Source organism: Pipra filicauda, unplaced genomic scaffold (assembly GCF_003945595.2).
Source record: "Pipra filicauda isolate LSUMZ 115617 unplaced genomic scaffold, ASM394559v2 scaffold46_size3722508_pilon, whole genome shotgun sequence".
Lineage (NCBI taxonomy): Eukaryota > Metazoa > Chordata > Aves > Passeriformes > Pipridae > Pipra > Pipra filicauda.
The window spans coordinates 1,532,501-1,548,461 of record NW_024104609.1 but is presented as its reverse complement, the minus strand read 5'-3'; the positions used below and the strand labels follow the sequence as shown (position 1 = coordinate 1,548,461).

Here is a 15,961-nt window from a genome sequence, read left to right as displayed (position 1 = left end):
GGCTGACTGTGTGACTCCCCAAGCAGCTGTAATGGTACCACTGGGGGACTGGTACAGGGCAGAGGGGAGTGGGCGCTGCTGGGGGGGACTCCAGAGAAGGAACATAAGGTTATGACAGCTGACCAGCAGCAGTATGAAAAGGAGAATTTTTTTTCCTGAGGCAAATCTGAATTAAAATGTAGCAACCTAGAGATTCTATTCCTGTCAATACAGTCAGTGTTTTCACACTTCAGTTTTTATTTATCCTCAATGTAGTATTTTGTTGATAAGATTAAGAAAAATAAATTATATTTTGGGGGATTTGTCAAAATAATTTGTTAGTATTCTCATTGCTATTTTTGATTGCAGGTAACATAATTTCATCTTCTTTTACTGTCTTCACATGTGCTGATGATTTACAAAGACATTTTGTTACAAAAAGGCACTGTATCTGGCACTATCTGCATATACATGAAATAAGTGCTAATTATCTCCATGTGAGCATATCCTTGTTCCACAACAAGAGTGTCTGTTTTCTACTTAGTTTAATCTATGTCCTGAAGTGATTTAAAGTAAATAGGAAGGTTGCACTCATATGTTTTGGAATGAGAATGTTTCCATGAAGGCAATATGGAATATTGCTTGATATTCACATACCTTACCTTGAGGAAATAACAACCAGTTTGTCTGATAGCCATGAGAATTTTCATGGAAAGCATGTGAACTGCATGTCTTTGTTCAGTTCATCTGAAAAGTCTTGCACCACCTGGGTGAAAATCTAAGATTACATTAGGAAGTGTGGTATGTTTAAAGATTTTACCCCACAAAATGAGCATTCCTTTTGCCTATAATGCCTGCCTGACACACCTGAGGTTGTAAAGCAGTGCCTGACCTCTTGGTAAACTAGATTTTCATGTCTTAATCTGAAGCAGGGCTTTCAGTCGTGTCTACATGGGTCCAGATCAATACAGGTAATATTTGTAGCGATAATATCACTAGGCTGATAATACAACATAACTAATGACTTCCTTTGGGATACTGAAGTTAGGAAGGTATTGTAGCTCAGGAGTGTTGCAGGATTACAAGAGATCACTCCAAAGAATAGGATAAACCATCTATTTCACTGGAATCCCTTAGAAATTCATTACGGTGCGCTGAAGTTATAATACAGTTTGAACGCAGCTGCTTTGACATGTAAGGAGGTAACAAACAGCCATTTCCCCCCTTGCTTTTTCATGTATTTCAGACTTGTTTCTTTGAGGACAAAACACTGCTGAAATCTAGACATCTCTGGTAGCATAAGTGCGTGGCATTCCTTTTGATGTCAGTGTAGTAGAGATGTTCTCCTTCTGACAGAATTAGGTGCCTTTTATACCTTTTGCTCATGACTGATGTCTGTGATTGCAGGTTGTAGGTTTCCAGTGTCTACAGGGATCTGAAAAGGGTCTAAATGGGGGCAGCTTGTACCGAAAGAACACCACATTTCCTTCCCGGCTCATATCTTCCCTTGTCTCCCAGCTTGCCCCCACAAATGAGCTCTCCTGCAGCAGTCATGGAAATAGTGCCTTAAACAGCTAGAGAGCATCTTGAAAAAATACACTGAGAATAAATAAAAAAATGTAGTGTATACACTGGATGTGTTAAGCTTTAAAAATGAATTTAAAACTCACTGGTATCCCATATCCCCTTAGCTAGAGAGGACCAAGTAATTGCATTGGCATCATGTGCAGTCTTTTTTATACATGTTTTTGCATACTGCTGTTACAGTGTAGGTGTTGTAGCATGATGTTATCTTACAGCATTAGTGACAAGAGTAAAGAATTACATGTGGATTTACAACTTACTGTGTCCTACAACCAGCACCAGAGGCTGCATACATCAAGCAACTGTTCTGTGATATATCAATGTCTGGTGGCTGATGCCAAGTGGTTTGTTGTCTGATAAAAAGTGGCTAAAAAGTCACAGGATTTGTCATTTTGCTTGTGTGTTTTAATCCACCTGCATTAGTCTGGGTTTAGCTCCAGTATTTTATTGTGTTATTTTTGCTTCCTCCGCCCCTTTCCTCCCATGGATCAGAATAGCCTCATGTAGGCTTGTTTCTTCAGTTGCTCAAGTGAATGTAGAGTGTTTTAAAGCAAATTAGTGCATCAATGAAGCGGACAGAAGTAGGTTTTGGCGGGGTCTCTGAGCATTTCATGAGGTCCTCTTCTGTTGTTGATAACTTTACAGGTTGTCTGTTTCAAACAGCAGCAGAGCTATATATGGATATTGCCAGCTTGGAAGCGGCTGATTTTTCTAAACTACTCTACGGTAGGAACTAGTTTATAATTAAAGTCTTGCAGTTGCTCCTTTTAAATGCCCTGTAACTTGTACACTAGGCTTACGTTTGAAACGAGGTATTGTAACTGTTTCATGCTAGTGTATAATTTTGCATTTTCTTATATTTCACCTGCTACAAGAATTATAATTGCCATGCAACCGTATATGCAGGATGCTTATCCAGAAAACCATATACGGTAGCTTGTCAACAAGTGATGATGTCTCATGAATGTTTTTGTCAGGTGGCACTTTGTACTTCCCACTGACAAAGAGAGACATCTTACATACATTTCCAAAATTAGTCCTTCCCCAAAATTGTAATCTTTGGTTGCACCCGATTGGCAAGTCAGAGATTTCCTCTCTTTTTGCTGCTGCTGTTGTTGCATCTTTAAATTAATCAATTACTGATTGTCCTCCACAAAAGAAACTGAAATACAGTTGTGAAAAAGCAGTGTGGAAACTTAATTATACACCTAGTTTATACAGCTGTGTCTCTAATGACCTACTGGCCCTAATTACTGTGTTGTGGCTCAGTCTGAGTGCTCTTGTCCTTGCCAGAATTCTGCTCCTTTCTCTTAACCTGACTAGTGTTTCAAGCTTAAAAAAATAACAAGTTTCCTTTTTTTGTTCTTTTCTATGTTGTCGTGCTGAAATGCAGTTTCCCCACTTTCCAGAGGTCATAGCAGTGTTTTAAAATTGGCACCAGAAAAGCTCAGTAATATCAGAAAGTGTAAAAACATGGATTTTCCCTGGAGTCCTCAGTTCTTGCTGTCTAGATCTGAAAATGGGCACCGGGGCAGTGTTTTTATTGTCAATCATTCGGAGGGCTCCAAGCGCAGGCTCCCGTTCTTACTTTGTCCCAGACGTCCCCTCTCCAGCTGTAGGGGCAGCACAGGGATCCCAAGGGCTCTTGGGAGGGATCCTGGGCACTTGGCTGCAGTGTCCAGGTGCTGCATATGTCTCCCTGCAGTCAGTATTTGTGCCCATCAGTGCTGAGAGCTCTGAAACCCCGGATTATTGTAGGGGTTCACTTGGCTGGGTGGTTTGGGTGGTCTGACTGCTGTCACCACACAGGTGATGCTTGAGTTTACCTGGAGGTTCCCAACCAACCTTTTTCCAGGACTTCTGCTTGCACGTGCCAGAAAACCAGCGTGCTGATAAGGAGCTGTGCTGACTGGCTTTCTCTGCAGGCCCTCAGTGAAATATATATTTTTGGTGTAGAACACAAAGCACATCCCCACATCTGAATTCGGATCTGGAGTCAAACAGAAGCATAGTTGCAAATTTAATGTCAGGGTGTGTGTGTGTTACCCTTGCCCACGCAGAGGTTTTGCAGCACATCCTGTGCAGTGTCTGCTGAGGCACCAGTGCTGGCTCTGCCCCCTGGGCGGGGGCTGCTGGCAAAGGTGCTTTAGTGTAGCCTTTCATGTATTGCATACGTTTGACAAAGTCGTGCAAAGTGTTATGCTTCCTAACAGCACTGCTTGTCCGACAGATCGGAGGGTCATCTTGCAGGCAAAGGTAGGTGAGACCCCCGGGCTGCTCTGCTCCAGCGAGGGCACACAGCCCCAGCGCAGCCCCACCCTCAGCCCCACCCTCAGCCCCTTGGCACGGGGAGGCACTGGTGGGGCTGAGCCTCAGCACTTGTTTGTCGGGCTCTCTTGGATTTTGCAGGCGTGCCAAGGCCTGTAGGGATTTGTGGTGGGGGGACACGTGAATTTCAAACAATGCTCGCTCGCCATAAACACCCAGCTCGGGATGCGCTTTGTGGCCTCGCGGAGGGTCTCCCCGAGCAGGGCCCGGCCGTGAGCCCACGGCAGATCCGCGGCCACGCGGGAGCCGGCGTGTGGAGCTGGGCAGTGTGCTCGCTGATAAGAGTGTGCCAGTGCACCAGGCGCCATCCCCTGCCAATCGCCATGGCCACCTTTGTGCCGGGTCCCCCCGGGGACGGTGGCAAGGGAGGCAGCACCAGGCACTGTGCGTGCAGATAGGAGCGATGCCAGCGCGGCTGCGGGCGGCTTGGTTGCATGTTACCAAAACCCCTGGCAGGAGGGAGGCAATGAGCTCTCTCCACCCCTTTCTTAGCCCCCTCGTAGCCAGCAGTCACTGTGGACTGCCCAGCTATGCATTCTGAGGCTGCACAGACATTTCGTAGCAATGATGATGTCTTTCCTCAAGCAGCATATGTTTTTCACACAGGAAGAACATTTTCCTGTCATTTTTAAACATATGGCCCAGTGAGGAGCTGAGGATGACAAGTTACCCTGCTTGTATTGGCAAGGGACTGTTTCATTCTTGCTACTTTAATTGAGTTCTTTTATCTGCTTTTATCTAGTTCAAAAAGTAGTCTGCAAAGTAAGCACAGGTATGCATAGAAATGAATAAAAGAGAAAGTGGGTGCATGTCTTAAATGAGGCCTCTTAAAGGAAACATGTTGTTCTTTGGTAGTCTTGTACAGGTTGGCCCCTTGCTGTCTGCAAAGCCAGTCTCACCTCCTGATACATTGCTGCATCAGAAATGAAGAGATGCACAGAGACTGAACCACCCCAAATGCTGTGAAGCAAGAGCCAGTGCTGGGGCCTGGCCAGTGTGAGAGACCTCCTGTGTGAAGCAGGACCTGCGCTTGGGAGCTGGAGCCCACCCAGATCCCCCTGCAGCACCCCAGGCTTCAAGACAGCCCTTCTGTGGCACCAGGGGTGCTGGAGCTCTGCCTCCCCTTCTCCTGCTTCATATTTCTGTTTGCAAAGGGTAATCCATCACAATGCAGAGGGAGCATTGTGGGAGTCTACATGGGGCAGGCTTGTTTATTGGCATTATAGAAATCTAAGTAAATTTTTTTTTTTTTTTTTTTTTTTAAGAAGAGGGAGGGGTTGCAATGGAAAGGCTCCTTCCCAGGTTGGAGCCTGCCAAGTGCTGCAAAGGCAGCTGTGCCTACAGCAGGAGGAAGGATTCCTGTTGCCGTAAGCAGGTCCCAGCATTCAGGGAGTTTTAGACAAAACCCAGTATATGAAACACAGTTCATAACTGCAGTGAGGGTACCCAGGACTACAACAGATGCATGCTTGTTATAAAGTGGCCTTTAATAAAGCCTTAGAGAGTGCAGTGGAGGATGTACTGGGGTTGTCCTGTCTCAGATGGACAAGAGCATAGATTATTTGTGGTTACAGTGCTGCAGAAAGGCACACATTGCCTTCCTGTGGGCTGTTGAGGGAAGAAACTGTTGGCCATACCAACAGCCTTTGCAGATTCAGAGCTGTTGAGATCTTCAGACTGCAGATGTGAGCAGTGAACAAGAGGTACACTCTGAGTGTGCTTTCTTTCCTGATTTCTTGCCCTATCCTTCGCAGACCATTGGGTAAGTAGTCTTCATATAAGGATGGCTGTGCTGAGCCAGCCTGATGGTCCCATAGTGCCATTTCTCCAGAACGTTTTTCTAGATGTCAGCAAACTTATCTGGGCACTTTGTGGTGCTTTTTATTTAAATTATTCAGACAGTCTTTTTCCATGAATTTCCCTTTTGAAGTGCCTTTAGCATTTTCTGTGGTGGAGACCCAGAGCTCAATTATGCATTGGGGAAAAGTAGGAAAAGTACCTCCTTTTGTTCACTTCGGTTTTGTCACCACCTGCTTTCATTTGATACTCTCCGGTTCTTCTGCTGGAGGAGAAAGTGAGTGATTGCTCCTTTTCCCCCTTCTCCACCCACTCATGCCTGAGCAGACTTCTTTTGCTGCTCCCTCCACTGTCTCCAAATCCCTCTTTGCAGTCCATTTACAGATACCTCCTGTACCTTGACCCAGAGTAAGAGACAGGAGCATGGTGAAGCGTGGCTGATGGGAGAGCATGGGGTCAGCTATCTCCTCCATCACTCGTGCCAGTAATGTGGTCATGTTTGTGTGTCTGTTCTGGCTCCCGAGCAGCAGGCGAGGGACAGTACTTGTCCTGGTGTGAAGACCTGGCAGACAGAAAGATGGTGTCTGGCCATGTAGGGGAAAAACAATTAAGACTTCAATGTTTATTAAGAAAAAAGCAACCAGCAGTGCATTTCAAGCACTCATCACACAACATAATTTTGCTGTTGGAAGTAGTGGGATTAAACAAGTCCTTCTAATGTTGATTTCTTTGAATTTGTAGAATATAAATGGTGTTTTTTTAAAATCAATTAAAAATGAAGTATGTGTACAAACATTGTCAAGAATTCCTATCTTTCTTTTTTTTTTTAAAACAAGCTCTAGAAAAAAATCCCCACAGAAGTTCTGTAGTGCATATTTGAATGCTTTTGTTGTAGCCTCATTAAACTTGGCTTGTCTGCAGATACAGCTGGCATGTTATTAACTGTGCTCCAGGCTTGGGGAAGCCAGAAAGCAGCCTCCACCCCCTGGTGCCGGCTGGCTTTAGGGAAACGTGCCAGCATGGGTTGGTCCTCTTCAGCTGGCTGGCTTTGGGAGCGCTCGCTGGAGCATCTCCGCATGGCCTCTGGGTCCGGGAGCCCAGGGCTCAGCCTGCCTCGAGTGCCACCCGAGGGAGGGCTGTGTGGTGTCCCCCGTGCCGGCCGGCAGCCCGCGCCCCTGCGGCACAGCGGTGCCCTGTGAGCAGGATGGATCCACCAAGGTACGTGTCCTCCCCTGGACAACCCCAGCCGGGTGCTCTGTTCTCCGTGGGCGTCTCACGCCTTTCTTTCCATGGGCTGGCAAGAAGCAAAGTAGAGACCGTCTGCCAAACAGTTCCTCTGTTCTGAACGAAACTGCGTACTGGACTGAACCAGTCAAATATATTGAATAAGGGAAATATTTTCCCTGCACCTGCTGGAGAGGCTGTTGCTCTCCAAGCCAGGTTTGCACGTCAGAGGACCTCCACCAGAGGTCTAAGTAGCTTCTGACTTTCTTCAGAGCTTTGGCAACAAGTACGTATGTTCTGAATGCTGTTTCATTTAAATAATTTTAATAGGTGCTTTTAACAGTAGGGTGAATTTTAAAAATAGATTTCATTATTTCATATTCAATTGAAAATTGTTGAAAATATACTCAATAGAAATTTAAGTTGTATTAACTACAGGTAATGTCATTCAAACATCTTGCTTATTATAAGAAGCTTTCATTGTCTTAACTAATGAAAAAATTGATTTGGTGTTTTCAAGGCACTTGGTCTGTTCATGTTAAATACTTCCTAGGGCATTGGAGCACTTTGTAGTCTTTAAACATTTAGACTAGCAACCTCCTCCTGACACGAGGAGTTCTTATTTTTGTCATCATGGAATTAAGAAGTTGTCACTGTAATTTGGTTTAAGTTTTGCCTTCTTCTGAAAGGAGTACTCCTTCCTTCCTCCCATCTCGTGCCTTATGCTGGTACAAGATTTGTGTTGTCTTTGGGAGCTGACATTGCTGACAATTAAAAGAACTGATTTTTAGTCTGTGCAGTTTCCAGATCTGGTGCCCTATGGAGCTGCACAAGCCTTATGTCGACATGAGGGGAACAAGAGGTCAGGCTTTGGGGGGATAATTCAAGACCATCCCCCCTAACAGCCTGAGTTATTTTGGATGAAAATTACTGTAACTGCACCAGTTTGCTTAATGACATGCATGAAATTGGTGGAAGAGCCAAGGTCTTTAATCCAGGTGGATTTTGTTGCTGGTGATGCCTGTAACCGTGGGGGTGAACTTCCTCTTGAAAGCACCATTTTGTTGGCTTGTGGGTCCATCTCTTCCTTAAGTTTCCTTGAAAATCTTTCTCAGCGTAATGGTGAAAGACTTTTTGGCTCCTCTTTTTGTTGCTACTCAATTACTGTTAGGCTTGCTGAGGAGGACATAAGGAAAGGCTGAAGAAGCCCATTGCTTTTCTCTTCTCCAGGGAATCTGTTACATTTAACATTTGAATAGATTTTTGAACATAATTCCCAGTCATTTCCTCTACAGTGAACTCAGTTCACTCATGCAGACTTTGTACTTAATGATATCTCTTAAAATAAATGAGATTTGATATAATTTATACTAAATGGTCATTTTAGAAAGCTACATCTACTAATTATTCATTAGAAAATTTGGAAAGACAAAAGTAGAATACATTCCCTTTATAAACTCGCAGTCTATAGAAATATAAATACACACACCTGTGTTTATTTTCTTTGAGCAACAGTGAATGCCAGTAATTTACTGGACTCCAAGAGTAGTTTAAGCAGGTTTGAAGTACATTGTTCAATATGCACTGATCAGCCACAGCAACCAACCAATCCAAAACCAGCCAAAAATTCAAGATGCATCTAGGACAGTTATTTAACACTTATGGTAGTACTCAGTTTGTGGTTTGTCTCTGCATCATATGAGGTTGTGCTTTTGTGACTTCTGGCTGTGTGCTCGGGGTGACTGCTCTCTGCCCTCCCCTCTCCCCGTTGCCTGTGTCCCTGTGGTCCCTCCTCAGAGGCTTTCTCCTTGCTCCTTTCTGGACTGCCACCATTCTACATCTTGCTCTCAGCAGTCCTCTCCCCGACGCTGTGCTGGCATTTGCCCTTTCCTGGCCCCACATGTAACTGAGTCACTTCACAGTTTATACATTTAAGTTACACCTTACTGTGTTACTGGTTTCTCCTTTACTCTCAGCTGCAGTTGCTCCCTTGTCCATTGTCCCCGAGCTGGCTCCTCCTTGGAGCTCTGTACACATGCAGAGCCTTCCTTGAGCCATCCCACGGGGACCAGCAATGGCAGATCTCCTCAGGGTGCCGTGAAAAATCAAGCTGCTCCCTGTGCTGTCTTGGAAGGCAATCTCAGCTAGGTTCAGATGAACTAAAGACATGTGCTAGTCAAATCTTTGTTCAAAAACCTAGCAAATTATTTAATTTGCATTCAGACCGCATTCAGATCCAACCTGGATAGCTGCTTGATCTCACCTTACAGCCCTTCTCTGTTCCTTCCTCTCTTACAGACACTTGTCACGGTTTGTTTTACAAGAGCTGTTTCACGTAGGAATTGAATTCCAAGGTGTTTTAATGCCATCAAGTGTAACTGGGTTTGATTTTGACCAGAACCTCTGGTACATATAAATAAAGCAGACAGTAGTCCTTGCTTTTTATGGAGGATAAACTGTCATCTTTAGGAGGCAGTCACAATGCTGTTGCACTCCTCACACAAATAAGACAAATTCAACCCAAAATTTAACACAAAAGGAAATGAAAGTGAGTAGGATTTTCTTGTTTCACCTTAAATGAGAGAATACTGAGTTTTCCTTTTGCCAGAAAACTGGAAATGGGAGAGAAATGGATGCTTTCTCTCAATAATTAGGTATGCATATACATATCTGTGATGTACAAAATACCTCATTTTCTGTTAATGAGTTTGGTTTTGAAGACCTGACTGGCTAAGATTGTATTGAAAATAACATCATTACTTTGGGGGAGCATCAGTCTTAATTAAAGAGAAATGAGGAGAGCCAGTCCTTACAGCAAGTTGGGGAGAGTGATTTTTTGTGAGTGGTACTGGAGTAGGGAAAAGTGCAATCTGAGTTAGCAAAACTATCTGCTTTTCCAGGGGCTGCCACAGCAATTGGCCGTGCATGTCCGGATCACCGAGTGACAGGCGGGAGAGCTTGGACGCTCCAAGAAGGGAGGAGAGGGAGGAAGGGAAGGAGGATGGGGAGAAAAAACAATTTGTGAACTTGCCCCTTTTGAGATAGCAACTGCTCCTCTCCCGTGCCCAGGATCATTGCCGAACAGCCGGCAGCTGCATCCCACTCTTCTTCTGCTGTCAGCAAATGTCACTGCACAAACCTCAGTAGTTTCAAGGAGCCACTATTTGTACATAGGGAATAGAGGAAACTCATGGATAGAACTGTTGTGGTGTGTGGGCTGCTCTGGATTTTACTCTGTGGAAAGAAGATCTCCACAAATGTTTTAAATTAAGCTATCCTTGGTAATTCTGGTGGTATGGAGCCCAACCAAAATTTCAGGGAAAAAAATAAGTTGCTCTGTTAAAGCAGACATGAAAAAAAATGAAGGGCTTAACTTTTGTCCTGAGGGTGATAAAACAGCACCACACAGCTGAAAATCAATCTGACCTTCACCCACGTGATGCTGTTGTCTCAGTCTGTCTTTCATTTCCTTTGGTTGAGTGAAGGCCACGGCATTCAGTAGGGAGAAAAGCCAGAGGGAGGTGCGGAGAATCCTGTTTTCTCTGGAAAGGCTTCGTTGCTTGCATAAGTTGACTCTATAAAGTGAGTTGCTGTAAAACTTTAAATTATTTTATTAAATTAAAAAAATAAAATCCTTCTTCTTTTAATACCCAGCAATCACATTAAGGTAGAGAAGATATGTGCTGTAAGAAATGAAGTGTTTGTGATATAAAACATTGTGTTTTAATTAACCCTAGAATTAGTTGGTATTTTGAAATGACGGCTTCATGTAGCAACAGGAAACCTGCACATTCATTTAAAAACCAGAAATTTGTACCCAAAGCGGAGAAAAAAGGACAATTATTTTTTTCTAGAGATATTTTAACATTGTGCTGCAGGCTTTGCAGAAACAAAGAGAAGGTACCCAGATACACAGATATTTACATAAATAAATCAACAGTTGGGCTTGTGTATAAGCAATATTACTGATTTTCAAAAGAGAGGTACAATTTCAATTGGTGAACTACTAATTTTGCACAACATCCTGTGGCAAGTGGATCCCACCTCATTTTCTTGAAGACAGAGAGTGAACCAAATTAATGGGTAAAATTTGGTGCAGAATTTTAATTCTATTAAACAACAGAGTCAAGAAAGGGGAAAACTACATGCATAAGCACATCTTGATATTCTTTTTGACATCTTGAAAGCAATTAAAAGTGCAATTCCTAGCTCTTCTTTGAATCCCCTTCTTCTTCCATTCTTTTTGAATTTAAATATGAACCAAAGCCAAGAAGTTGGCAGCTTTTTCTCTTGGAAAAAAGTAAATTTTCTGCACAGGCTTTACAAAACTAAGACTGTTTAAAGTTCTGCCTACCCTAAAATGCATTTTTCCTGATTCATCTCATCACACGCAGATAATGTCCTTTCATGTCAGAGTCATAAACTACTCTGTTGCTTTATATTTTTGTGCTATAGATCCCCTAGTTACTGTAGCGTGGAGAGAGGGAGGGCTACCTGTTGTTTTCTTTGTTCAACAATTGTTGCCTGTTTTAGGAAGGTCTATAAGAAATGTCATCTTCTTGTTAAAAAGATAAAGGCAGAGACTGTATGTAGCTGCAGAGATTAATCTCTGCTTCCTAAAGGTTAAGAATGAAACAATTTGTTCATTAATCTGTTCGGGATGATGGAGATTAATTTGTGACTGTAGCTTTTTATTTAAGTGTGGTTTGTCTGACATACTGACCATCGTGGACACTTTTACATGGTATTAAAAAACCCAAAATGGTAAATATAAAAGACGTTGGGACCTTTTCCTGGCGAGCGCTGTTTCTCAGGTCTCCATGCGATATGCCAAAATGCTATTTGCATAAATATAGAATTTAATAAGTTATCATTCTGATTAACGTCATTAACTGCTTAACTACTGTAGAAATTGGCTTCCAAAGTTGCTTGATGGTAGCTGTTGCTCTCCACGTCATTCCATTTGCTGTCTCACTGGGGATAATGGTATGCAAGGGAAAGCAAGAAGGTCAAGGATCTTTTTGTTTAGTCTCTTTGCACATTAAAAGTTCTATTATGTGTTTGTATTGCATGTGGTTTCCAGTCTGTTGGCTACAGTGCTTTCAAAATCCATTGATGATGAGTTTGTGAGGCTAAATATATCTTGTGGGTTATGACTACCAAGCTATCACTTTGTGTAGCAGTCAGGGCCAATATTTAACAAGTGTTTTTCAGAATGAGGAATTTTGAAACCGAGTCAAATGATCTTACAAAGGGGTTAACAGAAATGCTAATACAGAAGATGACAGCAAATGCTTGGTCTTTGCTGACAGTGGGGGTGTTTGGAGCTATGCTGTGCTGTTTGTGAGGAAGTGGCTCTCAGGTTGGGGTTTTTATGGGTTTTTCTAGGGGTGGGGGAGCGCTGTGGTATTGTTAGGAATGACAGAGCCGCCACAAAGCTGAATGGGGTGAAAAAAGAAGTGGTGTCCTCTCCACAATCCCTTTCTGTGCCCCCAGCAAGGCGTAGGTGCAGCGTGCTGTGGTGGGGGCGTGCGGGGGACCCCATGTGGGCTCACCCCACGGCTTCCCACCGCCCACAGCTGCCCTGTTGTCTGTCCCCCCGCAGGAGCTGAGCCTCCATCCGTCCCCCCGCGGCTGGCAGGGCCATCGGGCTCCGCTGAGACCTCACGGCTGCTTCTTGCCCGACATTTAAGGGAATGCAAAGCCAGACTGCAGGATGCAGCCACGTCCTAAGGGCTGGCACAGCCGCCTTGCTTGTTTTCACTCTCTAGCTAGTAGACTGACCTTTTAAAAAAACAGTTTCAGCTGCTGTGAAACACTGACAATAGCTTTAATAGATTTCATTTTGGAATTAAATAGCTCTGGTTACATTTCGATAATGTAAACTATCAGCCATGAGCATGTTTTAGCTGATTGTTTCAGGCTGTGTACAAACTCAGGCAGACGTCACTGCCTCCTTACCCGGCGTTAGCGCAAGATGCTCATTTTCTTTAAAAATGAAAGCAGAGATTTAATTTTTTTTTTTTAAGCAATTTGTGTTTTGACTGCATGAGTACCTTCACACCTGTCAAGTGAATCCAGTGTGCTTGTTCCCGAGGGCAACCTGACATCTGGGAAATTCTGCCTCAGCCCAGACCGGTCCCCTTTGAAGCATCTTTGGTATTTTGAGTTGAAATGGAGTTACACCATCACACATCATCCTTTGCATTATTCTGTTCTGCTCCAGTATATCCTGCTTTTATAAATTTTAGTTCAAGTCCTGCTCTCAGGCTGCTTCAGGAGTGTTGCAGTTATCTGTAAGCTGTCTTGCTTTTTTCACTGCGGGGCTGGTAAGCTCAAAAACATCTGCAGGCAGGGTCAGTCCAGCTTGTTAGTCTTTAGAGGATATTTACAAAGTTTCATAAGGCTTGGACCCATACCCACACCCATCCTAGATGCAGTGTCTACAGATTTATCCCCAAGAGCCTCTTACAAGCTTTGTTTGCATTACTATCTAGAGCTATCCCACTGCAGAAATCCTCAGGAGAGAGAAGTGGTCAAGAGTACTTAGACATCTGTTAAAAATTCAGACAAACACTGCACTGTCACTAGAAGCAGTTGGGACGGGACAAATGAAATTTACCATGTGGTGCAGCAAAAAGGGGCATTTTGTTTCTTCCTTCACTTTTCCTTAAGAATTCGTAGTTTGGTCAGTAGATCCAGGAAAATGCCCGAGCAGAGCACACTTGGAGCAAATAGCTGCTTGTTAACCAACGTCACAAACTAACTCCAGAGCCAAGCCTTGCAGTCTTGCAGGAGCGCTGTTTCCCGAGTGCTCGCATTCGGTTCATCACGTGCTTTCTACTTGTTTCAAGAAACCCTGCATCAATTGTGCAGACTCAGAAAGTCGTGACATTAGGAGACAAAGTGACTTCAACATGACTTTTCCATTGCTTGCCGTACTTAAGCAAAAGGGAAGAAAAAGTTGCAGCAACAAATCTACTGGATGAACTCTCCAACTGGTTGCTGTTTTGTGTGTGGCTACACAGTGGATTCAGTGAGTACTTGATAAATATTGGCATTTGTCCTTGATGATGTGTCATGAAGTTATAGGCCATTTGGCAGGGAAAACAAGTTTTCTTATGTGTGAGGCTGGACTTGCGATGATGTTGTGTTCTCCACTGAGGAAGTTCAGCTGAGCCCCCCACCTGACCCCATTCCCCACAAAGCACGCTCATCTCCCTTTCCCATCCTCTGCCTACTAGCAGGACAAGAAGCAGAATGAGCTGTGTGGTTTGGCCGGGTGGCACATGCCTGCTGATTGCCTAGGACATGCCCAAGAGCAGGGATAAGTGCTGCCTCTGCTCTTAGCCTTTCTCTCAGCAGAGACCTGAACTGGGGTCTCTGCCCTACCCAATCAAAGGGAGGTTCACCGATCTTAGAGAAACTCAATTTCTATCCGAGAAACTCAATTTCTCTCATAGCTCTCTATCCCCAGTCCGGTGTGATTCAAAAGTTAATAGGAAGGAACAAACAGTTAAGACATATGACAGGCAATATGATGACATAAACCTAGTTTTGTTAGGATGCCAGGCTGAAAAAATGAACACAAAGCTCCTGAGAATAAATGAGTCACTTCAGATTGAGACTTGATGGACAATGTTGGCTTTGTTATCACTCTGCAGGTAGTGAGAGGATAGGGTTAGGGAGAATTTCCAGAAAAGTAGGGGAGTTGTTATTAGAAGGGTAAAGCTTCCACTGCCACGGATCCCCTGTAGTGGACCCTGCATTACCCTGGTCCCTCCTCCTTTTAGGAGCCTTTTGAGGAAAAGTCTTCTGTGACAGAAACATCTTTCAGGTCTTTTAATCTGTGAGCTGCCAGGTGAAAGAATAGGGCTAGGGAACAAAAGACGCTCAGATACTGCAGACAAGCTTTTGTAGGATGTGCCACGTCAGCTGTCTCTTATAAGGTCTGCTGTATTTTCTGTTGATGGTGCTCTTCCCCTGAGGATTTTCCCACACCTGGGAATGCCTGCCATAACCCACACTGATATTTTCCTCAATGCCTTTCATTTCTGCGTACAGATGGATCTGGGATATCACACACTGTCCTTGTCCTTATTCTGTTCTGCTCCTTGGCAGTCACAGCTTTCCTGGCTGGGAGCTTTCATGCCACCTCCCTCTCAGCCTTTTTCAGGAGGGGCTTTGCAATTATTTATGAGCTAGCTTGTCCTGTTTTCTGAATTTTCAGTGTCTGCAGAAGAGGAAAGCTATGTTCTCTGGTTTTACATGGAACAGAAAACTTGAACTAAATGTTGGTGATCTGTGTTAGCAAGGTATCAGATTTTTTAGGGTGCTGGGAACCCTCCCTTTAAATCAATGGTTTTTTGGGTGGAAAACATCCTAGTGGCCTGTAACTACCTCTTGCCTTTGAAGTGTTCGGAGGCCCTGGAGGGGCAGGCAGCCAGCTCACTTGCATGCTTGTCAAGGGGAGGCTGGCTGTCCTGCTTATCCTGTATTCCCACTCACCATCCTCAAGTGGGTTTTCTCTCTCCCTCCTCTTGTCACATGTCAGAACAAGACGCATCCTGTGATTTACCTCATTCACCTTCCACTTGTGTTCTGAGGCTTGAGGATTTCCAAAATACAATGCGGTAAGCAGCAAAACTATAATGATTTGGGTCTCATTGCACCTCTGGAGCCATCTTTAGATTCTTTGATGAGATAAATGTCTATTCAAGCTGAAGAGCAGCATTTTCTCATTTTGCTGCTGCAATAGGTGGAAGGAGTGACTAACTCTTCCTTTAGAAGTAGAAAAGTGGATAGGCTTGTCTGCTGCCCAGTTGGACGATGCACTTACTTATTCACCCCATCCTCCACCACATCGCTGTTTTGGTTGCCTGCATGCATATGTGAGAGGGAATTATAGGTCTCCCAGCTATTTTCCCTTCCAAAGATAATTCAAATACAGAGTCTCTTCTAAGGAGAGATGCATACCGCCTCCAAAACATATATATACACAGAAGTAGAATTTTTTTTTTGCTTTTGACCACCCTTAGATAAAAACTGA

At 43.9% G+C, this 15,961-nt stretch overlaps 1 protein-coding gene across 2 annotated transcripts in view; it reads left to right on the top strand.

The window, feature by feature from the left end:
• The window catches only part of ZNF423 (zinc finger protein 423), a 229,895-nt gene that overhangs the window by 70,501 nt on the left and 143,433 nt on the right, over nucleotides 1-15,961 (top strand). The window contains exon 5 of one of the 2 annotated variants that reach the window (XM_027732387.2): nucleotides 2,209-2,289. The exons of the other annotated variant lie outside the window; for it this stretch is intronic. Coding sequence (XP_027588188.1) covers nucleotides 2,209-2,289 — 81 coding nt within the window. The remainder of the gene's footprint in view (nucleotides 1-2,208; nucleotides 2,290-15,961) is intronic. 2 annotated transcript variants of the gene reach the window in all.